This window comes from Hippocampus zosterae, chromosome 18 (assembly GCF_025434085.1).
Source record: "Hippocampus zosterae strain Florida chromosome 18, ASM2543408v3, whole genome shotgun sequence".
NCBI classification, from domain to species: Eukaryota; Metazoa; Chordata; class Actinopteri; order Syngnathiformes; family Syngnathidae; genus Hippocampus; species Hippocampus zosterae.
Genome location: NC_067468.1, coordinates 3,605,912 through 3,630,381, shown reverse-complemented (window position 1 = coordinate 3,630,381; position 24,470 = coordinate 3,605,912). Strand labels below are relative to the sequence as shown.

General features: G+C 42.8%; 1 protein-coding gene across 1 annotated transcript; it reads left to right on the top strand.

The window, feature by feature from the left end:
* The first annotated feature begins 8,749 nt into the window (after positions 1-8,749).
* Positions 8,750-18,681, top strand: LOC127590716 (protein crumbs homolog 2-like). Its single transcript, XM_052050158.1, has 5 exons — positions 8,750-8,891; positions 9,400-9,526; positions 9,617-9,733; positions 12,422-12,548; positions 18,343-18,681. Exons 2-5 carry the CDS (start codon positions 9,480-9,482, stop codon positions 18,562-18,564), a joined length of 513 nt encoding a protein of 170 aa, XP_051906118.1. The 5' UTR covers positions 8,750-8,891; positions 9,400-9,479; the 3' UTR covers positions 18,565-18,681.
* Positions 18,682-24,470: the final 5,789 nt, after the last annotated feature.

Genomic DNA, 24,470 nt, shown 5'->3' with positions numbered 1-24,470 from the left:
CAAGAGATGATCCAAACTGAGACTCAAAATAATGAATTTGCAATACAGTTCCGCTTCCGGACAACATTGTTTGATGTGTTACTCTTTTACAGAGGAGATGTTGACACCTATGTCCTGATAGAGATTGTGGATGGTTTCCTTCACACAAAAGCGTTTTCTGATGGATCTGAAGTGAACTTGACCTTTCCTGTCGTTGTTAATGACGGGTTTTGGAGAGATATTCATGTATTTGAGCATAAGAAAGGCATTCATTTGATAATGAAAGGACCTGGCTGTTACAGAGATAACTGCAGAGCTGGACATGAATCACCCTTCCAGACTTTGGAAACCCTCTCGCATATATATGTTGGTGGAGCATCTGAAGAAATGTTACTTAACTCCCTAAGTGAGGCAAACTTTATTGGATGCATGGAAGACTTAAAGATCGATGCCCAACCGATCCTCCTCCAATCATTTCAAGAGAAGGAAGTACAAAATCATGGATGTCCCAAGACCGAGTGGTGTAAGCCTGACCCCTGCTATGGGAATGGACATTGTATGGACCTGTGGACCAACTACCGCTGTGACTGCCAGCGTCCCTTCTACGGTGAAAGATGCACTGAAGGTGAGCGGTTTTCCCACTATTTTTTCAGAAAGACAACATTCTAGCACACAAATTCTAAGAATTATATTCAGGGGTGCACGTTATAATTTGGGTCTGCTCTTCAAAGCAGAACCGGTTAGGTTCTGACCAAACCGAATGTTTTAGAATCGTGATTAACTAGTGGCGGCACAGTGGTGGCCTCACAGTGCAGAGGTTGTGGGTCTGATTCTGGCTCTGGCCTCCCTGTGTGGAGTTTGCATGTTCTTCCCGTGCCTGCGTGGGTTTTATTGGGGTGCTCCAGTTTTCTCCCACATTACAAAAACACACATGGCAGATTAATGGAGGAACACTCTAAATTTACCCTAGGTGTGACCGTGAGTGTGAATGGGTTTGTCTTTGTGTGCCCTTCGATTGGCTGGCAACCAGTTCAGAGTGTATCCCGCCTACTCCTCAATGACAGCTAGGATAAGTTCCAGCATGCCTGCGACCCCATTGAGGATAAATAGATTAGATAATGGATAGATCGATGATTAAATAGTGATGTAACGTATATTACACCATTTTAATTGTTAGAATAGTTTTATAGCGGAATAGGAGGCAGAGTTAGAGGTGGCTGAGTTAAAGATTCTGAGATTCTCCTTAGGAGTGACAAGGATGGACAGGATCATAAATTAGGTAATCAGAGGGACAACTCAGACAGGAACGTTTGGAGAAAAAGTTAGAGAGGCCAGACTGAGATGGTTTGGACATGTACAGAGGAGGGACAGATACATTGGTAGGAGAATGTTAGAGATGGAGCTACCAGGTAGGAGACAGAGAGGAAGGCCAAAGAGGAGATTCATGGATGCCGTGAGGAAAGATACGCAGGTAGTTGGAGTCAAGAGTAGAGGATGCAGAGAACATGGAAAGATGAAAATTAATGACTCGCTGTGGCAACTCCTGAAAAGGGACAAGCCGAAAGGAGAAGAAGAAGAAGAAGAATGGTCCGAATAGTTTTCTAGAAATTCTAATTTTTTTGTTGAATAATTTCTACAGTATTTACAACACATACCGGGCCATTAAAACAATAGAATTTACCATCTTATAAAAAGACATTTAATTCATTTATAACACAACTGATATTTGTCATGGAGTGCTAGATGATAGGGGACCAAAAAAGTAAGGAGGCAGGAGAAGCAAGGTGCACTGAACAAAGTATATCAACAAAAACACAAGGTTACACTGGAAAAAATAACCGAAAGACCTGACAAAGTACTTAAAAAGCCCAAAATTCAAAGTAAGCACAAAACAACACTATGACAAACAAAAAAACAAACAAACAACATGACAGTACAAACACAAACGAGTCCGGAAAAACCCCAAGAAACCAAAGTAACAAACAAAAACCCATGACAGAAGCACAAAACGACGTGACAGAAAAAAAAAACATGACAGTAACACAACGATCCAACAAAGACTGACACAATTATGGAACTAAATAGGAGCAAACTGACAAGACAAAAGGGTTGATTGGTTAACACAAGGTACTCGGATGGCAAGAACAGGTGGAGACAAAAAAAGAGACACAAGGAAACAAAACCAAACGTAATCTGACCAAAAAAGACAATCACACCAGTGTTGGGATGTTGCTGTGGCCCTCAACCAATGTTGTTTCGAGTACAGGGCCACAGAATCAGCTAATTTGTGATTATTCTCTAAGGTAGAGGTCCCCAATCTTCTTTGCACCACAGACTGATCTCACATCAAGACATATTTTGACAGATCATCGCAGCAGCTGCACAGCGAGACAAAGATGCACATAAAGGCTGCCACTCAGATGGCGGCCGCACCACACCACTTTATTTGTGCGGTACAAGCCAAGCCGCTGAAATCAACTGAATTGAGAAAGAAAGAAAAAAGAAAAAATTAGCTCATTGGAACAAATTGTTTGCTCCAAAAGAAAAATGTAATGTGCTTGCCAACTTTTTTTTTCTTCATTGGCCCTAATCCTCTTCCGTACAATGTGGAGTGATGGACTAAACCGGTGCGAATTTAACATTTTCAGTGTGCGTGGGCACCTACACACCACTTATATACACCCCTGATTAAATTCCATGTCTATCACATCAGCAATTTTTAAAAATGTATTTTATGTGTAATATAAACATGTTTGATTTATCCTAGGATGTTTTTTCAAGTAGGGTTTGAATGAATTCAGATTTTTCCATTCACATTCAGATACCATCATGGCCTCGTAGGCACAGTAAAACTCATAATATATATTCAAGTAGCACAACTACAGGGTCACAGCTCCCTAGAGTATATAAGAGGGGTTTGCAATTTGTGGCTCTCTGGATTTACCGCCATTTTAAATTTACATTCTTAAATGCAATTCTAAATTTGAAGATGCACCACCTTTGTTTTTGTTGTTATGGCTCAATATATTCATCACGAACACCAATGTGTGCCACGAGGCCTCAAGATTTATAGTGCTATTCGACTCCTGAAAAGTCCAAGAAAACTTTCTCTTTCAAAATATTTTCAAAATATAACATGCAGAAAAAATAAAACTATTCTTGGGAACAGCTCATTGAGTTCACAAATGCAAAGCTAGTTAAAAAAAAAAAATACAGGTAAAAACATTCAAACCATATGTGTAGAGTTATCCTCAATCTAATGTAGATGTCAAAAGGGTTTTGTGGCTCCCTGCGCTATTCTTTTTCTGTGGCCAATACAGCATTTAAGGTTGCTGACCCTCACAATTGCAAATAACAGATAACAATAAAAATATTATCGGAGGAGAGAATGCTTTGCAAAATTGTATTGGAGCAAATTGTAGTTGTGGTACATGAATTGTTGCAAGAGTTTTATGAAGATCCAAGTAACAGTGAGATCACCAAGGTATCTGTGATTGGATGAGTGCGTCACGGGCGGGACCAGCAGGACCACGACAGTGAGGCACTGCTGCTAGTTTGTAGCGCAAATCTATCACCTATTAATTTCAGTGAGGCGTCTGTGTTATTGCCAAAATAGGTTTGTTTGCCGATTAATCGAGATGTTGACGATTTGGTTCAACCCTTACTTGTTGTTAACATTGTCTTTTTTTGACTGTGTTCAAACTGGAAATGTTTCCTTGACAGAATTACAGTCCTGGACATACAGCCATGAAGACAGTATGAGTTTTAGCTTGTATGATATCGGCAAGAGCCATGGGAGGGACTTTCAAGTGTCCTTCTTTTTGAGGTCACGAAAGATGGACGGGCTGATCTTTCAGCTGAGAACACCCAAGGAAGAAGTCTACTTTTCAATGTATTTAAATATGGGGAGAATTTTTATCAACTCTCAGACCAACAGTTCCCCCTTAACAGCTCCCGTATTTTTGACAACGGGGGAGAAGCAATTCCTTCTGGTAGAAGTCCATCAAAGGCACGTTATCTTTGAACATGCAAGTCTTCGTTATGGAATAGGGACCATACCTGATGTGAGCATTAAGAGTGGGGATCAGGCTTACTTAGGAGGACTACCGGAAAACTGGGACTCTAATCCTTGGGGGGGGCATTACAAAGGCTGCATCCAGGACTTTCGTTTGGATTCAGTGCATCTGGAGGTGGATACATGGAACGACCAAAATGGAGAGGACATCTATTTATCAAGTGAAGCTGAAAATGTCAAGAGAGGCTGCATCAGCGATAACACTTGCAAGGTGGGAAAGATGAATGTCATGTCCGTTGTTACAGAAGTAACATTTCATTTCTGATGCATTGGAAAAAAAATAACAATAACAATTGTCTTGATTGCGATTGAAATCACAAGTCATAAAACTATTAAACATTGATTTAATTCATTGATCTGATTTGTATTTTTCTCAACTACTAAAACTAAAACAAAACAACAAATACTGACTTTTCCTGTGCATGTTAGCCTTTTAGGGGCAGCGTGGTGCTGTGCGTAGATTTACACATTTATGAGATAAGAAGAAAGTTGTGATTGAGCTCAACTAATATCACTCCTTTTTCACAGATTTTTAAAAATTGTTTTTTCACAGCGTGTTTTCACAGCGTTTGTAAATATTTGTTATTTGAAGGAATATTCCTAAAGTCCATGCTAATTTCCCGTTGGTATGTCAATGGGATATTACATTGACTTTGGCATTAGCGCTAGCAATGTTAACGAAGCATGTTGTTGCATTTAAAAATATAATGTGTGTAATTCTTTTTGTTGGCTGATTGCTAACCGCAATCAGAATCCCGCGTCATATTGTAGCCAAACGTATAATCCTGGTGTATTAATGGCCTGGTAAATTGCTATTGTGGAAACAGAAAGTTTGTTTCCATGACTATCGTTCTTCCATGTACCGTACATACTTCCGGCAGAAATCTTCTTTATATGAAGAAGAAACAACAGTAGTCATGGCAACTAACTTTGCACCAAAATTCTACCTTTGTCTTAAATGTGATGCGGGAATCTGATTAAGGTAAGAAATTTTAAAAGAGGAAATCAACTCCAACATTTTCTTGAAAATAATATTGTCTGTGCAGTCCAATGAGTCTTAAAACGGTACAATGGTACCTCTTCTTACGAACATCTATTCATAAGAAATTTTCAAGTTATGAAACGCCTCAACAGGAAAATATTGCCTCCAGTTACGAAAGAAATTTCAAGTTACGAAAGGTAAACATACAGGATGGGGCTGCTCATCAGATCTCCGAGTTTCTTGAATGCAACATACTGATAGCTGCTCTGCCATTGGCTACTACCGAGCATCATCCTGGCATCTCATTGAAGGACCTCTACCGTATGCGTCTAAGACTGTAGATAGAAATAATAGATAGATATGTGTCTTTGTGGCATCCTCGTCATCCCCCCCCTCGACCCCACCCACCACTGGCCATGAGGTGTTCCGACAGTTTTACGTAAATGTGAATCACCCAGAAAAAGTGTTAACCAGTTGGGCGATCGCTCACTATGCTGATGTTTGCATTGGACATTTTCGAACGATTGTTAAAAGCCGACAAAAACAAACGGTTCTTGACAAAACGCCAGGCAAAAACCACTTCTGAAAGAGAACATGAACTAAATAGGGCCAAAAATGGTGAGGACGCAGTTAAAAGTTAAGTGATTATTGCACAATAACTCTCATTTATTGTGCAATAATCTAATTGTAAAATGTATTTGTTACATTGTTTGATGCATTTTTCTGCTTTAGAAAAGATTTATGCCTGAATTTTGGGGGGGCTTGAAACGGATTAGGGCATTTCTATGGAAAAGTACTTACAAAATTTTCGACTGAAGAAATTTCTTGCAGAACCAATTAATTTCATAAGTAGAAGTACCACTGTATTCTGAATAATATTGTGTTGAGCAACTGCGATGCAATTTTCAGTTGATAGTGAGTGACAAAATGACTGATCTCTGAGATGGAAAAAAAATGGGTGGATTTTGCTGCTTAATTCATATTGCACAAACACAATATTAATCAGAATACTGTTTTTAGAAGAGCAGAACATATTAGAAATGGGCGCGTCACCACTAGCTGTATCTGTTCACACACCTAAATTATCTATACGGTATCTGTACTCGGGATGGGAGCAGGGGTAACACCTAAGTGGGCGTGGTTTACCCAGGAATGGGTGGGGCTTAAATCTGTACATTATCATATCTGAAACTGACATGGATTGATCATAAAAGGATAAATTTCCCCAGTGTGGGACAAATAAAGGATATCTTAATCTTAATAAATATTCTTAATTTTCTGAATGAAAATTTGAGGATTTTTTTTCAGCATGAGTACGCATCATGATGAGTTCTACTTATTTCATGCTCATACTTGGCAAAATTGCATTCTCCATAACAGAAACTCGTCTGAAACGAATACTCAGGCTTCAACCATATTGTAAAAAAAAAAAACATTTTTGAACAGACTTACCCTTTAACATTAAAGGGATAGGGTTCAGTAGGCCTGAGGCTCGGATAATGGGTGGATGGATGGTTGGATAAATGGAAGATAAAAAGAAATACATTCCAAGAACTAGGTTAAAGTATCAGCTGCGAAAAATGAGGGAATGCTGTATGCTGGCTATGACAACGAATGGGTAAATGTGACAGCTTTACAGCTTCATAAAACTTCCTCAATTTAAGAACGTCAATTTAACTCAGATGGAACAAGGCGTTTTTAAAAAACATTGAAACCTAACTTTCGTATTTCAAGCATCAACCTTTTGGACAAAATGTTCATTTTCTGTCTCAAGTATCCCACATGTGTCACAGAAATCAGGTAATCAAGTACCAATATTGTTTTTCTCAACAGATGAGCCCTTGTCAAAACGGAGGCGAATGCACATTCTCATTCAATGACTTCACATGTTTGTGTCCGGAGGACTACACAGGCATTACTTGTGAAACTCGAATATGGTGTGTCAGTGATCCTTGTTTAAATGGTGGCTACTGCGTCAACCTCGTTAATAGATATGAATGTAAGTATCTTTATCTATTGCTTCAGCCAGCGCCATTAAAAATTGCTGCCTTCTTGAATTCTAATATTTAATTAATTATCACAGCTAACTCTTTCGGTTTTTGGGGCAATTTTTATTTTGCAAAAAAAGAAACAACCCAAGTACTGGTACTATAAATACAAAATGCAGTTTGTAAACCAGGCAAGGCAAGTGTATTTGAATGTCACCATATGTACACAAGGGGGAGGCACAGTGGGTGACTGGTTAGCACGCTGGCCTCACAGTGCAGAGGTGCAGAGTTCGATTCTGGCTCTGGCCTTCCTGTGTGGGGTTTGCATCTTATCGCTGTCCTTGTGTGGATTTTATCTGGGTACTCTGGTTTTCAGAAACATGCCTGGCAGGTGAATTGAACACTCTAAATTGTCCCTCGGTGTGAATGGAAGTGCGGATGGTTGTTTGTCTATGTGTGCCCTGCGATTGCCTGGCCAGCAGTTCAGGGCGTACCTCGCGTACTGCCTGAAGGCAGCTGGGATAGGCTCCAGGGAGCCCGCGATCCTGACAGGATTATGACAGTTTTGACCACTAAGAAACATCAATCATATCAAACAAAAACAAATTCTCATAAAAAATTACAATAATAATAATGATAATTGGGCGGCCCGGTGGGTTGGCGGGTGATTAGCGCGCTGACCTCACAGTGCAGAGGTACTGGGCTCGATTCCAGCTCCGATCTTCCTGTGTGGAGTTTGCATGTTCTCTCCGTGCTTGGATGGGTTTTCTCCGGGTTCTCGGGTTTCCTCCCACATTCCAGAAACATGCATGACAGGCTAATTGAACACTCTAAATCAGTGGTGCCCAAACTTTTTTGACCAAAGATCTACTTTTCGATCAACCAACCTCCCGTGATCGACCCGTTACCGCGCATGCGCGCATACGCACGCACGCACGTACACACCATGTCATGATGAGCAATAGTGTGACGCTGTGGCATGCAATGCACTTAGGCAGCCTATTAATGATCGTAGCTCACGCCTACCGTTTTAAAATGCTTCTCTTGGCCCTCCAGATTCCCATTCTTTGCGCGTCCCCTCTGTGAATTGTACAAAACAAACCCTGAATGAGAATAATGATCACGATAAAAGATATAGCGCAACAACTCTGATCACAAGCTGCAACTGCAGAGTGCTTGAATGCTAACAACTTATGGTGACAGTCACCATAGGTCAAAGATGACATGACCTGCTTTCTTTTCTTTTCTTTTTTAAATACTTTTTGTGAAAGTGAGACTGATAGAATGATTAGGTGTGCATTAACACAAAAAATAAAATACTAACACAGACGGGCACAAATGTTTTTTTTCCCCTCTACACCCCTCGAATCAACTTGGGAACAGTCCTTGATCCACTGGTCGATCGCAATCGACATAATGGGCACCCGTGCTCTAAAGTGTCCCTAGGTGTGAGTGTGAGCGCGGATGCTTGTTCCTCTCTGTGTCCCCTGCTTACTGCCCGAAGACAGCTGGGATAGGCTCCAGCATGCCCCGTGAACCTTGTGAGGATAAAGCGGATCAGGAAATTGATGAATGGATGGATGGATGGATAATGATAATTACTGACAACTGTTTTCATATGTTCCCCCTAGGTATATACAATGCAACCTTCAACAACAGTCCTGTACAGTTCAGTGCTAGAGATTCCTTGGCTGAACCGGTATCTTCAATATACATGGAGCTACGGACACGTTCTGAGAGTGCAGTTCTTTTGAGGGCCTCAAAGGGTTCTGACCTGCTGATATTAGGTCTGCTTGACTCCTCAATCTGGGTCGAGATCCACATAGCCGCCAGACCTGAGTTACTGATCTTTACCGGAGAGCGCAAAGTGAGTGATGGCAGGTGGCATCGAATAAATGTATCCATGGCAAAGCAAGATCACAAAACCTCTCACTGGTTAATTAGTGTGGATGGAATAGTTGACGCCAGCAGCCTACCTAAGACCACAGGCAGTTTACACTTTCTCCATGATCAAAGTTCTGTTCTCACCATAGCAGAGAGCTTTATCGGGTGCTTAGGAGCAGTAAGGGTCGGAGGAGTTTATCTTCCATTTGTCAGTGACTTCAACACTCCGCAGCAATCTCCATTCCGTTTACTTGGAAAACAAAACCTGTATTTGGGCTGTAGCGGTGTCCCTGTTTGCGATTCAGATCCGTGTCGAAATGGAGCTACATGTCATGATCTCTTTAATAAATTTAACTGTCAGTGTGACTCAGGTTGGGAAGGACATCTATGTGAGACAGAAACTGATGATTGTGTTTCCCACCCCTGTGCTCATGGGAACTGTAAAGACTACTTAACTGGTTTTGAGTGTCTGTGCCACCCTGGATATTCAGGAACACTCTGTGATGTGGATATTAATGAGTGTGAACAACATGCTTGTAAACATGGAGGCACCTGTCGAGACGGAACCAACATGTACACCTGTTCATGCCCAAAAGAATACAGCGGTCCACTATGCGAGTAAATATGCAAAGCAAAACATATATAAAGTTGAATTATTATGTTAATTATTTTTTGGCATACATTACACATTAATTCATTTTCCAATAGGTGGGACTATCCACCACTACAATGTGGTAAAGATGTGCTTTGTGCAAATGAGGGAATCTGCAATGATGGCCTCTGGGGAGCTAACTGTACATGCGTTCCAGGATTTAAAGGCAAAAGGTAAGTTTCTGTTCAAGGACATATTTCTTGTCATCCTTTCAAATTGTCCCGTTCGAGATTGCTACAGTGTGTCGTCCTTTTCCAGCCAAGTCTATCTTCTGCATCCTCCTCTCTAACACTAACCGCCCTCATGTCTTCTCTCAATACATCAGCCATGTCCATTTCCGGGCCTGGAGCGCCACTGTCCTGCCTGTTTTCCAACTCTCCCGGCTGCAACACACCTGATTCAGATGATCAGCGCATCAGCCAGCTCTGAAGCAGCATTAGAACAATACTGATTATTTGAATCAGGTGTGTTGCAGCCGGCAGAAATGGAAAACAGGCAGGACAGCGGCCCTTGAGGACCGACTTTGGACACCCCTACATGCATCAACCTTCTTTTAGGTATTCCTTTCACTCGCTTTCCTGGGAGCCCCATACTCATCATATTTCTATCAATATACTTACTCTCTCTCCTCTGGACATGTCCAAACTATCTATTTTTGCAAGTTTCCTCGAGCTCTTTTGGCCTGTCAGCTTCATTCTAATCAGCCCTCTACTAGCCCTATCACGTGACAGAGAAGCGCGCCTTGATCTGCGTCAAGAGTAACATACTGTAGACCAGGCATGTCCAGATCCAGGCCTGGAGGGCCACCATCCTGACTATTTGCTATCTCTCTCAGTTGCAACACACCTGATACAGATGATCAGCTCTTGATCCAGCTCTGAAGCAGCATTAGAACATTCCTGATTATTGGAATCAGGTGTGTTGCTACTGGGAGCGCTGGAAAACAGGCAGGACAGCGGCCCTTGAGGACCGACTTTGGACACCCCTGCTGTAGACGTGGGTAACAGAGAATCCGGTAAATTTTCAAGATAAAATATCTTTCAGATTCCAAAATAAATAAAAAGGAAGTTGTTGTAATGTCATCTTCCGAACCGTTTGATCCTCACTAGGGTCGCGGAGGGTGCTGGAGCCTATCCCAGCTGTCTCCGGGCAGTGGGCGGGGGACACCCTGAACAGGTTGCCAGCCAATCGCAGGGCACACAGAGACAAACAACCATCCATGCTCACACTCACACCTAGGGACAATGTAGAGTGTTCAATCAGCCTGCCACACATGTTTTTGGAATGTGGGAGGAAACCGGAGCATTGTTGAAACGCAAGTTATATGTTCTTTCTGCGCGGCCCGGTACCAAATACAATACAATACAAATGACCCACGGCCCGGGGTTTGGGTACCGCTCCTCTAACCTTAGGTCACTCCAGAGAAAAAAACCTCAACATCTTCATTTACGACACCTTCGGATCTGCTTCCTGATATCTCTTAAGTGCCTCTGTATCTAATTCTTATATCATGGCCGATGTCATCACTAGAAACGTTTCCCTTCATCCTACCAGGGACTCTTTTAAGACACTCGAGACTTTACTGCATGCATTCCTACCTGGTTGGATCTGTATCTTTCTGTCCTTATTGTAGTTCCTATTTCCCTCCACCATAGACCCAAAGTATTCACCCTGGGTATCTGTTCTCCCTGTAGTCTCGCACTTCCGAAGTAGGAATTGTGAAAGCCACATTGAAGCACCTGAATTTATTGGATAATATTTACTAAATATTTTGAAATTGGAATTGAGAGTGAATCGGATGAAAACGCTGGAGGAGATGACAAAAAAAGTAGTCAGAATGATACTAATCAAAAAAAAAAAAACAGGAGTAACTTTTGTGTGAAGGCTGAGACTCTGAAACACTACACAGCAGTATGACAGTTCGTCACTCAGAGAAACTAAGGCTAACACAAAAAGTTCTTAATTGAAATTAGCTGCGCTTAGTCAGCTGCCAGTAAAATGGCTTCTCTTCTTTCGACGGCAAGTAAGCGGCATTGTTAGTGCTTTCATATATAAATCCGCAGATGGGGGCAATGACAAGGTCTTCTTCTGTTAGGCATTAAAGTCTTGGGTAGGAGGCACTGATGAGCGAAGTCTGCTACCCTGTGGTTAACACTGGTATGACATCTTTCACTGGCTAGGCAACAATAAATTTTTTCTCTTTTCCCAAATTTATCAAAGGCCACTCCAAGAGTGGCTGTGAGACAGTTGCCCATCCCTCCTCTACACAGGGGTAAAAGAATTTAAAGCATCTAGGACAGGGGTGCCCATTAGGTAGATCCTGATCTACCTAATGGTCTCATTTTCAGTCTCATTTTCACAAAATAAATATTTAAAAAATAAAATAAAGCAGGTAAATCTTGAATTTACGGTCGCGCCTGATTACTTCACCGGAAGTTGTTAGCGCTCAGCAGTCTGCAATTGCAGCTTGTAATCAGAGCTGTTGCGCTCTATCTTTTATCGTCATGATTCTCATTCAGAGTTTGCTTCGTGTACAATTACCGAGGGCACGGGCAAAGAATAGGAATCTAGGAGGGTCCAGCGAAGCACTTTAAAATGGTACTTGTGAGCTACGATAGTTGACAGGCTGCAGAAGTGCGTCACATGCCTCAGTTTCAGGCTGTTTCTCATCATGGCGTGTGTGTGTGTGTGTGTGTGTGTGTGTGTGTGTGTGTGTGTGTGTGCGCGTGCACGCACGTCGGTAAGGGTAGATCCCATGAGGTTAGTTGATCGAAAAGTAGATCTTCGATCCGAAAAGTTTGGGCACCCCTGATCTAGGAGGTTTAATGTTTCACAAACACATGTGCTCTCGTGTGTTACAGATGTGAACTGGAGATTGATGAATGTGGCTCCAACCCCTGTCGACATGGTGCGACCTGTTTGGATCGGTTAAATAGGTTTGTGTGTGAATGTCCACCAGGATACAATGGGCCAGTCTGTGAAACCAATGTAAGTGCAGTATTGTTGTTTTGAAAAAATGTTTTTCAGGATCACAGCATGATCCATTACTGCAGGGGTGGCCAACGAGTCAGAGACTAAGAGCAACACATACACACATGCTCACACATACACAAACACACTCACACACACGCACATGTGCACACACGCTCACTCCCCCACACACACAGACGCACACACACACACAGACACACACACACAGACACACGTGCACACACGCTCACTCCCACACACACACAGACGCACACACACACACACACACACACACACACACACAAGAGCAGGGGTGGGCAAACTTTTTGACTCAAGGGCCACAATGAGTTCTAAAATTTGACAGAGGGGCCGAGCCAAGAATTATATTAATTACATACAGGATTTGACCTATTAATGATTATTTAATTACATTTGAGTTGAATAATCACAGAGGAAAACTCACCATCAGTTTCAGTGGGAACAGTGTTGTTGAGCTCCGTGTTTTGTCAGTGCATCAAAGTCTGGAGTAAGTTTTGTTGTGGTGATTCTCAGGATAGATCCGAGGTGTTGGTCAGTTATCCTGGATCTGTGACGGGCTTTGTTCATGTTCATAACACTGAATGTCTGCTCACATACATAGGTCGAGCCAAACAAGGCCAGCATCTTCAGTGCCGTCCTCCGTAGGTTTGGAAAGGTGGCTTGGTTCAGTGAAGCATAAAAGTGGTTAAGCTTAAGAGTGTTGAACTTTTCCTTCAAGATGGCGTCAGACTGAAGCTCGATCAGTTCCAATTGCACCTCATGTGGTACTGTTTCAGGGTCTTGTGAGAAGGGACAAGACACGAGCTGAAGTGACTTTTCAATGTTTTGAAAATCAGAGAACCAGTGACTGAATTCTCTGTGCAGGTCATCTAGTCATCCAGTGATTTGCTGTAATTTCTTTGCATATTGCGTCGCCTCTTTCGTGTCAAGTGTGGCGAAATGAGTAAAGTATGCGTTCACAAATTGTCTGGAGAATAAAACAAGCTTAGATTTGAACGCTGTAACATGTTTGGAGATGTCGTGCACAAACTGATCTTTCCCCTGCAGTTTAACATCCAGCTCATTCAAGTGTGAAAATACCTCCACAACAAACGCAAAATCACAAAGCAAATCAAAAATCTGGTCTCGTAGCTCAGGAAATTCGTCAAATTTCTCATTGAACTCTAAAAATGCGCCGATCCTCTTTCAGGTCCCACAGGCATTGAAAAACTTTGCCCAAACTTAACCACCGGACACGAGAGTGGTAAAGTAAGTCCTGATGATCTGCATCAATTTCCTTCAGGAACGTGATGAACTGATGATGCTGGAGTCCCCTTGCACGTATAAAGTTAACAAGTTTTACGACTGGATTCACAACATGGTTAAGCTGCAATACAGACTTGCAAAGTGATTCCTGATGGATGATACAGTGAAGGAAAATTGCATCCTGTTCAGGGTTTTCCTCTTTTACTTTATCCTGGATTCGTTTCAGCAGCCCAACGTTTTTTCCTGTTAAATTTGGTGATCCATCCGTTATGACATTGGCAAGTTTACTCCAAGGTAGTTTGTTTCTCGATAGCAGCAGACACCTTGTCACATTGACACGTTGTTCCCTTCAGGGACTGCATGGTCAAAAACTCCTCCGTTATCTCAAAGCTGTCATTTATTCCTCTGATAAAAATTAGGAGCTGCACTGTGTCTTTGATATCATTACTTTCATCCAGTGCAAGTGAATATAACTGAAAGAACTCTGCCTTATTGTTTAGCTGGCTAGCTATATGTTCATCAATTAGTTCCACACGGCGAGTCACAGTCCGATGTGACAAATTGATTTTTTCAAACCTGCCTTGACTTTCCGGACACAGAACACCTTCAGTCTCCACCATTCAGTCTTTCAAAAACTCACCTTCGGAGAAAGGCTTGCTAGCTTGTGCTAATTTGAAAGCCAACAAAAGGTTTGCCTTGGTAGATGACTCCTGAAGCGCAGTTTGTCGGTGAAAAAATTTTGCTGGGTCAGTAAATTGGCTGCCAACCTCTCAGCCGTAGCTGTCCGTTCTTGCGCCGACAGCTGGAATCATTGGCATGCTTCGTAGCAAATTGACGGCTAATATTAAACAAATATTTTGTTGTCCATTCTGTGTTAAACACTTGGCACTCACTGTCGACTTTTCTTTTCTTTGATAAACTCATGTTTGTTTTTAGAAGGGGGAAAGCTTTACAGGGAGAACCGAGAAGGAGAGTGCTTCTTCTGGGAAAAGCTTAACCGCGAAGAAGAGGGGGCAAATGCTCAAGCGCCATCTATTGGGGAAATGTGGGCATTACATGGGGAAACAATATTATTAATGTTATATTTTGATATAACTGGGAGATGTTTGGCAGGCCGGATTAAAAAGACTAACGGGCGTATTATGCCCATGTCTGCACTAGAGCTAAGATCTGTCCTAAAAAAATCGGGCCCGAGGGTATTTAAGCCCGACCCGGCCCAAGCCCAATCACCTAGCTTGATATGCAGGCCCGAGCCTGAAGCAAACCCGACATTTCATATTTTATTTGTGAGGACTCGGGAGGAGGAGGGGTGATTTATGATAACAAAGCCTGTCTTTTGTAACGAAGTGTAAGTTAGACAAGACTGTATAAACATTTACATCTCTTATATTTCTGTTTCTGAAGAAGTTACATTAACCAACAATTTCCCATCAATAACAATTTTTTTTTAAGAGTGGACGGGGAAATTTTAAGGTCGTCCGTCATTTTGACGGGTTGAAAATTGGGCCGTTAAACCACAGCAGCAGTACGTCCTTAAAAATCTAGCGTGGCATTTTAAGAGAGAAGCAGGCTGATTGAACACTCTAGATCAGGGGTGTCCAAACTTTTTGCCAAGGGGGCCAGATTTTATGTGGTAAAATGTCGGGGGGCCGACCTTGGCTGATATTCTTTACATTGAACAACAATATTGTTTAGTAAGCCAGTCTGTTTCACATTTCCATTTTTATTTGAATTTCAACAATCTTAAGAATTTCTTTTGGTTCATTTGAAACAGGTATATCACATGCAACTGCTTATTCACTTGACTTTTTCTTAAACGGAAGTCTCCTGAGTGCAAATTGATTGATTTGAAACATAAAATGACTTTTCAATAGTCACAAAACCTTTGACTCGAACAACAGGGAAATGAACAAGCAATACACATATCCACAACTGCAAGGATGATTTGAAATATGACATATCAGTCAATATAAACACGGAGTGATGTCTTGTTAACTCGTGAGTGATGCCCTCTAGTGTCTAAATGCTTTTACTCATTTAGTGAATGCTATTACTCACTTAGCCACTAGAGGGAAGCAGTACTCTATGAAACATCACTCACCAGTCTACGAGACCTCAGTCAATGCAACACGTGTTCCATTGCGCCCAACCTGCGGGCCAGACGGCACTGATTTTATGACGGGGGCCGAGGGCCGGATGAAATTCGACCGCGGGCCGGATTTGGCCCGCGGGCCGGACTTTGGACACGCCTGCTCTAGATTGTCCCTAGGTGTGAGTGTGATCGTGGATGGTTGTTCGTCTCTGTGTGCCCTGTGATTGGCTGGCAAACGATTCAGGGTGTCCCCCGCCTACTGCCCGAAGACAGCTGGGATAGGCTCCATCACCAGGCGCGACCCTAGTGAGGATCAAGCGGTCGGAAGATGAATGACTGAATGAATGACTTCAAAATGGCGCCACGTGAGTGGCTGCCTTTCCAGCAGCTCCTATATTTTGTTGTTCTACTTCTTCCTTTCATAACTTTGCTGCTGTGAATTGGGAATTTCTCCATTGCAAGACTAATCTTATTTACACCAGTGGTGGACAATCCGCAGCTCGCGAGCTGCATGTGGCTCTTTGGCTGCTTCCATGTGGCTTCCGGGCTTTCACATGATAAGCATCAAAAACTCGGCAGTGGCGCTGCCTATCAAACAACGGTGCTAAGCACAGCAGAATTTATTATGTCAGCCTATCATCAATCCTGTTACTTGATTGACACACAGGGCAACCACTTCAATGACAAATGAAGTGGTGCTCATGCACAAACAACAGCATGCTAAGCTAGCCAGCGAATTATCTCTGATTTTAAGGCAGGGGTACCCATACCTCGATCGCGATCGACCAGGATCCAGTGGACTGGTCCCAAGTCGACTGTGAGGGGTGGGAAGAGGAAATGGGGGTAGGGGAAGATTGGTGTATCTGTGTTTTTCAGTTTCGTTCATGAAAGGGGACGTTCTGGCTGTTGCTCATTGTGGCATGCATGTGTGTGCTTTGTTGGGTGCCCGAGTGCGTGCGTTTGTGTATATGCTTGCAAGTGCGCGATCAGGTTGATCGCGGGAGGTTGGTCATCTTCAAAAGTCAATCTTAGGTCAAAAATGTTTCACCTATGTGGCAAGCTGACCCAAGTAGTAAGTAACTGCTGCAGCTCGCATGCAGACAGTGACTGCCTGCTTCGAGTGGCAACAACGGATGACATGCCAGATTGGAAGAGTATTGTTCAAGAGAAGGCGCTAAGTAACACTTAGAAGAAAAACTTTATTATATTTTTGTTTGTGGACTGGAGTTGAAATGAGAGTTTGTTTGTGTGTGAGGTCTTAGTACCTTAGGAGTCAATTTCTGTCATTTTCATGTTGGTGTGTGACATTTACAATAAATCTGTCTGAGCAAATGTGTGTGTGTGTGTGTGTGTGTGTGTGTGTGTGTGTGTGTGTGGGTGTGTGTGTGTGTGTGTGAATGTGAGTGAGGAAGGGATGCGGTGATGTTTATGTGTGTATGATGTTGCTCTTTGCAGTAACACAGTAAAATAATTGGGAGGAGCTAAAGTGTCTGCCTTTGTCGAGAGCCACGCAAGAGTTATGGGGATGTTAAAAAAATGAAATCATACCACATGTACAGTACCTCAAAACAGAGGAGATCATTGAATAGAGATTTCTGACAGTGAAACCAAATAAAGAAGTCAAGAATAATAGTCTCTTCCACTATACTACGAAGCGTCCCGTGGCCGGCTTAAAAGTTCATTGCATGCCAGGAAGTATTTGTTATTGTTAGATTCAGACGAATATGGACGTTGCATTGCTAAAATGGCTACAAAACGGACCTTTTGATGTCAAGCAGTTAAGACAAGAAGAGCTCTGATGCTGGAAGAGAGGATAAAAGTGATCAAAATGAAAGACGGAGCAAGCAAAATAAAAGACATTATCCAAGAAATCGATGTAAGTGAAAGTGGATGTTGATCGCAATTTTGCAATTTCTTTCCATTTTTTTCTTTCAACACTGACAATATGAAGTGTCAAATAAGTGTGTACTCATACTTGTGGACTATTGGAATAATAATAGAGTCCACATACGTTTGTGTGTGTGCTTACTTCTGAGATCAAAATTGCTACAATGAAAACCCCCCTGTTGTGAAAAATTTCTTGCTGCAAACATGATTTCGTCGTAGAGGACTTTCACTGTATATTTTTATTTTTCTTCTTTGTACTACCGCTACATTTTTATTCTTCGAGACGGGTTCACTTTGGTCTCGGGAGTCAAGTTCAGCATTCGCGTCAATGATATCTGGCGCCATCTAGCGTCGTGAGTGGGTATAGCGTCTAGACCCCGAATATAAGACGACCCCCACTTTTTATTTCAATGCAAAAAACACCGTCTTATATCCGGGCTATACTTATACAGTATACGCGCATATACTTATACAGTATATGCGACCTTTATATTGACACACTACAGTCTCATCACTTCAGCACAATCTTTGTTCTTTTTGCCTTTGCAGACACAAGCCAATAAACAAGAAACGGCCTGGCTGGTCACGTCTGTCGCCTTGTTGTCCCTCTCCATGCTAGTTTTAATATGTGGTTTGACCTTCATGATTTTAACAACAAGAAAGAAGCGCCAGTCAGAGGGAGTTTACAGCCCCAGCTCTGAAGAGCTGACCGGGGCTCGGTTGAAGATGAACAGAATGCTCAAAATTCCACCAGAGGAAAGACTCATTTGACAGAAGTCACCGACCACATGGAAAATATCAAACTTTTGCAGTTTGTATCTGTTTTATAGTGACCTCAGTATTGCATTTGAGAGCCCCAGATATAAAGTAAATTTATACAGCATGAAACTTGTATATTTTGTGAACTTAAAAGAACAGTATCTGATGGTGGGAATGTTTGGCCACTTAACGATTCGATTACGATTCAAGAGCTACGATTGGATTAAAAAAACGAATATTGAGGCATCTATCTATATTGATGCCTTTTTTCACAACACATATTGTTTTCGAAGTTGAGTGGTGGTGTTTTGGAGCTAATGTATTTGCACCGCATCTGTCTTTCTGTGCTGCCCGGCACAGACTGCCCTGTCGAGCACTGGTTTGGAATGACTCCCGTGAAGAACACCAGCTTCTGGAAGGTGGCGCTGGCCAAGGCGTCCCCCTTCGGCCCAAGGAGGAAGTCCCCAACATGGCAGCGGCGCTTAGGAGTGAGGAATTGTACATGACACAACCATTCTACCGATGCCTCCTTTTTCTCCTTTGAGAAAGGGGCCATGGAGAAGGCTTCCTATTCGGGTTTCCTGAAGTGGAGAGCTTGTGACAGACAAACTTCCATTATAAAAGCCAGCAAAAAAGCTGCTGTGCTTACCGCCGAATTTGTGTTGACACATCGTGTTGTGTGCATTTCCCTGAAATCTCAACCACGATCATACTCTGTGTCCGTGAAGAAGCGCGAGTACTTTTATTGCCATGAACCAGGGCGCCTGCTTGCTAAATGGCCGGCACTGCAGCAGAAGGGGAAAAAATAGTCTGCGAAGCCAAAGAGCTTCGATTTGGTTCAGCATTAACTTGCTCTGTCACCTGTCCGTGCAGTTGAGCCAACTGAAAACGTGGCGGATGAGGCATACCACACGTTCATTCTCCGGGGCTCAGTATCGAGGCAGAATCCCGTGTTTGCATCTCCAAAACTCTGAAACTTTGAAGAACATGAGAAGTAAACTGTCCCACTCAAGCATTGGAGTTCAGATCTATATTTGTCATTTGACAGATAACTCTCTCTTTTTCCGGACATTCCCACCCGCTCCAATGTCTTCTTACACGGCATTGATGTAGGTGATCAGCCACCAATTACACAACATGCAAACAGATTAAACCCCACTAAATGTGGCCTTTTCCAGAAGGAGGTCGCATACCTGCTGGAAAATGGCTTGGCTGTCCCTAGCTTGAGTGTGTGGAGTTCTCACTGCCTTCTGGTGCAGAAGTCAGATCAAACTCTGCGATTTTGCACAGATTTCAGGAAAGTGAACAACGTTAGTAAGCCTGATTCATAAACTTTGCCGCAAATAGAGGATTATGTTGACCGCAATGCAGTGTGTCAAACTAAACTCGACCTATTGAAAGAGTTATTGCTAAGTTCCCTTCAGGCCTAGGGCATCAGGGATTTCTATTTCGTGAGCCCTGACAGATTTTACCAGTAAAACATCATGACATTCGGCCCCCGAACTGTTCCCGCCAACTTTCAGAGGTTCATGTATCCATTTTTTTTCCTGTTGTCCCAAACTGTGAGGCGTACCCAGACAACATTGTGGTGTATTCAGGTTGTTGGCACGAGCTTCTGGAAACATTCCAAAAGGCATCGCTTACTTTGAATCAGATCCAGCTGTTAAACTCATAAAGTTCGCAGACGACACCACGGTCATCGGTCTCATCAAAGACGGTGACGAGTCTGCGTACCGCCAACAAGTGGAGCAGCTGGAGCTCTGGTGCAGCCAACACAACCTCGGGCTGAACACGCTCAAGACTGCACTCCTGTTCTTTCAGCCTCTTGATTTTATGCATCCTTTTAAACCGGAGGCCGACGCCAGCGCCAAAGGTGTGGGTGTGGTCCTGTGGTATGAGAATGAGCATAGTGATCACCATCCCGTCAGCTACTCTCGAAAAGGATTAATCAGGACCAGGTAAAGCACAGCACAAGTTGCCTTCGCACTGCGTCTTGCTCTGCAACATTTCGAGGTGTATGTCGGCTCCAGCTCTCTGCTCGTGGTGGCCTACATTTCAATTTAGATGTAAGACATAAAAAAGTCCAAAATAATGTTATGCCTGATGCTCTGTTTTGGGTTATTTGAGTCTGGTCATTGACAAATCCGAGTATGTTTATTCTTAAGTGTGGGGTGTTACGGTCCTGGCCGTATTTTGTAATCTTATGTACATGCTGTACTTGTTTTGTTCATGTGTGTGGCAGCTGTCTCTGGTGTTGTGTATGTATGTCAGAGGTGATTGCTCAAAGACTGCAAGCGAAGCTCAGCTTACCCTAAAATGTCAAAAAAATAAGTGATAAAATATAATAATATATAATATATAATATAATATGTGTGTACATACAATTGTGTGTACGTGTCATTGACTAAATATGCGCTACAATGTGCTCAATTTTTAAAGAATTTAACTTCCCCTCCTTGACAGACCAGCATTCGCCACTGATGTATGTATGTTCCGGTATGTTTGTGGAAGTGAGTGTTCCCGTCCTTAATAGGATCTCTTTGGGAACTAAGATGGCCGACGGGGACTAGCGAAAATGGCTGATGTAGAGGCCCTTCCTGATTGGCCAACACTTAACTGCCGCATGATCCTCCGTGGACTGACAGTTTGCTCTCTGCCTCCAACCAGTGATTCTTGCTAAACAATTCATTCTTCATTAGTTATTGAGCCACCTTAGTTAGATGTTCGCTTTTGTATTAGTTAGTTTTAGGGTGAGTTTGCGAGTCCAGCTTTTTACCCATTTCTGTGACCTTTTTGTTTAATAATACATTGAAAATGTTGTTGTTGTTTTTTTAAATACTTTTTTGGGCTAATTTTTGTTACTGTTTTGTTGCTTGACATTACCTGAAGACCTTAAATCGGGGGTGGGCAAACGTTTTGACTCGCGGGGCACAATGGGTTTTCAAATTTGACAGAGGGGCCGGGCCAGGTGCATTTGGAGGGAGTGTTTGGGCCGGATATACGAAAGCATTAAATGTAGTGTGTGCAAACCTCATAGCAAAGGAAGAACACTACAACCCAATTTATTAACTGTCTTTCAAATGTGAAAATAGCCATTATCAGTTAATAAATTTGTCTCAAGGAATATGCAAGATATGGCATTTACATACTATTTTGCAGATGCCGGGAGGAGGAAATGTAAATAGATTAAAATAACACACGCACTGTGATTTATCAAGATTGCGTCTGTTTTTAATAAGTTTCAATTTAAGGTGCAAAGTTAAGGAAATCAACATTTATTGAAAAATTTAATCACTTTCAACATTCAAAACATATTACACAACGAAATACCGGTACTCAAGCTCGATAATATCTACTTGTGTTAAACTCCGCAAAATCATGGATGGATTGTCCTGACCGCGCGCTCTACAAACTCGCCACGGACGCCCTCGCCTTCACACGCAAACAGTACACGTGTATTGTTGCCAAGCACACAGACATAGGCTGTATGAAATATCCTACCTGCAGCTGAAAATTTAAATTAAGAGCGATGTGCGGCGTGTTAATTAAGCTACTGTACCGCTGCTGTGCGTAAATACGCATTGCTCTTAATTAAAAGACACACTTCCAACCACAGCTGGCGCTCTTGTACAACAAAATGGCCGCTTGCCGTTTCGGGGAGGAAGGGGAAAAAGCCGACTGCTGCGTCGCCGTGCGTCTTCAGGGAGTGGGTACTGTCATTCTCGACCAACACACTTCCAAAGTGTGTGAACACGTGAAGGCTGCATGTGGAATCATTCGCCTCTTTTCTGCTTTGCTCTCCCGGTGAAAGCCAAGTACCCGTGTCTTCAGTTGAGAAGCCCCAGTTCGAAAGCTGATCAACAACATGGCGGTCCCGTGCTAAACTTTGGTTCTGTCGCGGTCGGACAAAGCGTGCAGAAATGTTTTGACATCTGTAATCCCTCGCATGTGAGTATGGCTGGATTCTAAAAGGGCCGAAAATTCAGATTTGTTTTTTTTTAACTCTTTCATTCCACAAGACGTCTTTTTAAAATTAGGCCCCCGCCTACCAAGGACGTACTTGTACGTCTAAGTTTTTTTGTTTTTTTTTTTTTGGTGCGTCATAGAGAGGAGGAGGTCTGATGCAATCTGTGAATGAGAATAAGCCATTTGCATTGTAAAGCATGTAAAAAAGCGACCAGTAGGTGGCAGTGGTGCCTCACGTGATTGAAATTCATGCTTAAAAAGCTTTTTGTAAAGCTCTTTTTCTTCCTTTTTTTTTTTGCCCAGAAATAGCCATTTCCATGAAACTTTGAAGCCATTTCGTAATTTGTTATTTTCGATTCAAATTCTGAACTTGAGGGGCGGCCCGGTAGTCCAGTGGCTAGCACGTCGGCTTCACAGTGCAGAGGTACCGGGTTCGATTCCAGCTCCGGGCTCCCTGTGTGGAGTTTGCATGTTCTCCCCGGGCCTGCGTGGGTTTTCTCCAGGTGCTCCGGTTTCCTCCCACATTCCAAAAATATGCATGGCAGGCTGATTGAACACTCTAAATTGTCCCTAGGCGTGAGTGTAAGTGCGAATGGTTGTTCGTTTCTGTGTGCCCTGCGATTGGCTGGCAACCGATTCAGGGTGTCCCCCGCCTACTGCCTGAAGACAGCTGGGATAGGCTCCAGCACCCCCCGCGACCCTAGTGAGGATCAAGCGGTTAGGAAGATGAATGAATGAATGAATGAATGACTTCCAGCTTTGAAGTCAAGATGGCGCCCGAAGAGGCAGCCGTCAGCAAGTGCTCTCATGAGCCTTGCATTTTTTTGTTGTTCTTGTGTTTCTTTTGTCGCTTTGTGTTTGTTGTTACGTCGTGTGGACTTGATGTGGACCTTTTTCAGCATTTTTTGGCCACGACATTCATCAAGGAGGAGACTCTGTGCTTGGTGGTTGCGCCTTCTCGGCAGCATGGGTATACCAGCACTGTTTTTGACTGGAGGAATGTCGGCGCCATTTGACTGTCGTTGCTGGACAGTCCCGGGGCGCTTGTGTCTTGCGCCTGTAATGGGCAGCATTTTTCACAGCCCCGCTTTGTTCAGCGGAGAGATCGGTGCTGTTGAACGGTCTGCGGCTGGATGGATGGAGGTCTTGAGGAGCCGACGATGAGAAGAAAGGAGCGTTGGCGCGGAGTGCCGATGCGGATTTGGAGCTGGGAGTCGCGGCTTGGAGTTTGAAGCGGATTATGTGGGACAGAAGTGAACTAATCTCTTTTCGTCAATGGATGCTACAGCTTCGTGTTTGCTTTCAAAACTTTGCTTGTAGCAGACGTGTGCACATTTTTCGGCATGATGTCTCTGATCCACTGGTGAAAGGACACTTTGATCCTCTCCTCTTTCATCTATAACTGCTTCAGACAACAAAGTGTATGCAGAAAAGTGGTGAAGATTGCACGACTGTCTCTGTCCTATGTGTTGTCTTGTGTTATTTTTTGTTATTTTGACTTCAAAATGGCGCCGCGAGAGTGGCTGCCTTTCCAGCAGCTCCTATTTTTTTTGTTGTTCTACTTCTTCCTTTCATAACTTTGCTGCTGTGAATCTGGAATTTCTCCATTGCGAGACTAATAAAGGTTTTCTTAATCTTTCCAAACTTTCCAAATGTATTTTTTCATAACACAGCAGAAAAACTCACCATTTCAGTGGGAACAGTGTTGTTGGTCTCTCTTTTTTGCCAGTGCATCAAAGTCTGGAGTTAGTTTTGTTGTGGCAATTCTCAGGACAGATCTGAAGTGTTGGTCAGTTAACTTGGATCTGTGATGGGCTTTGTTGATTTCCATAACGCTAAACATAGACCTGCTGTCTCGACCATGCACTCTTTCAAAAACTCGCCTTCGGAGAAAGGCTTGCTAGCCTTTGATAATTTGAATGCTGTAGTGACTTCTATATATATAATTCACC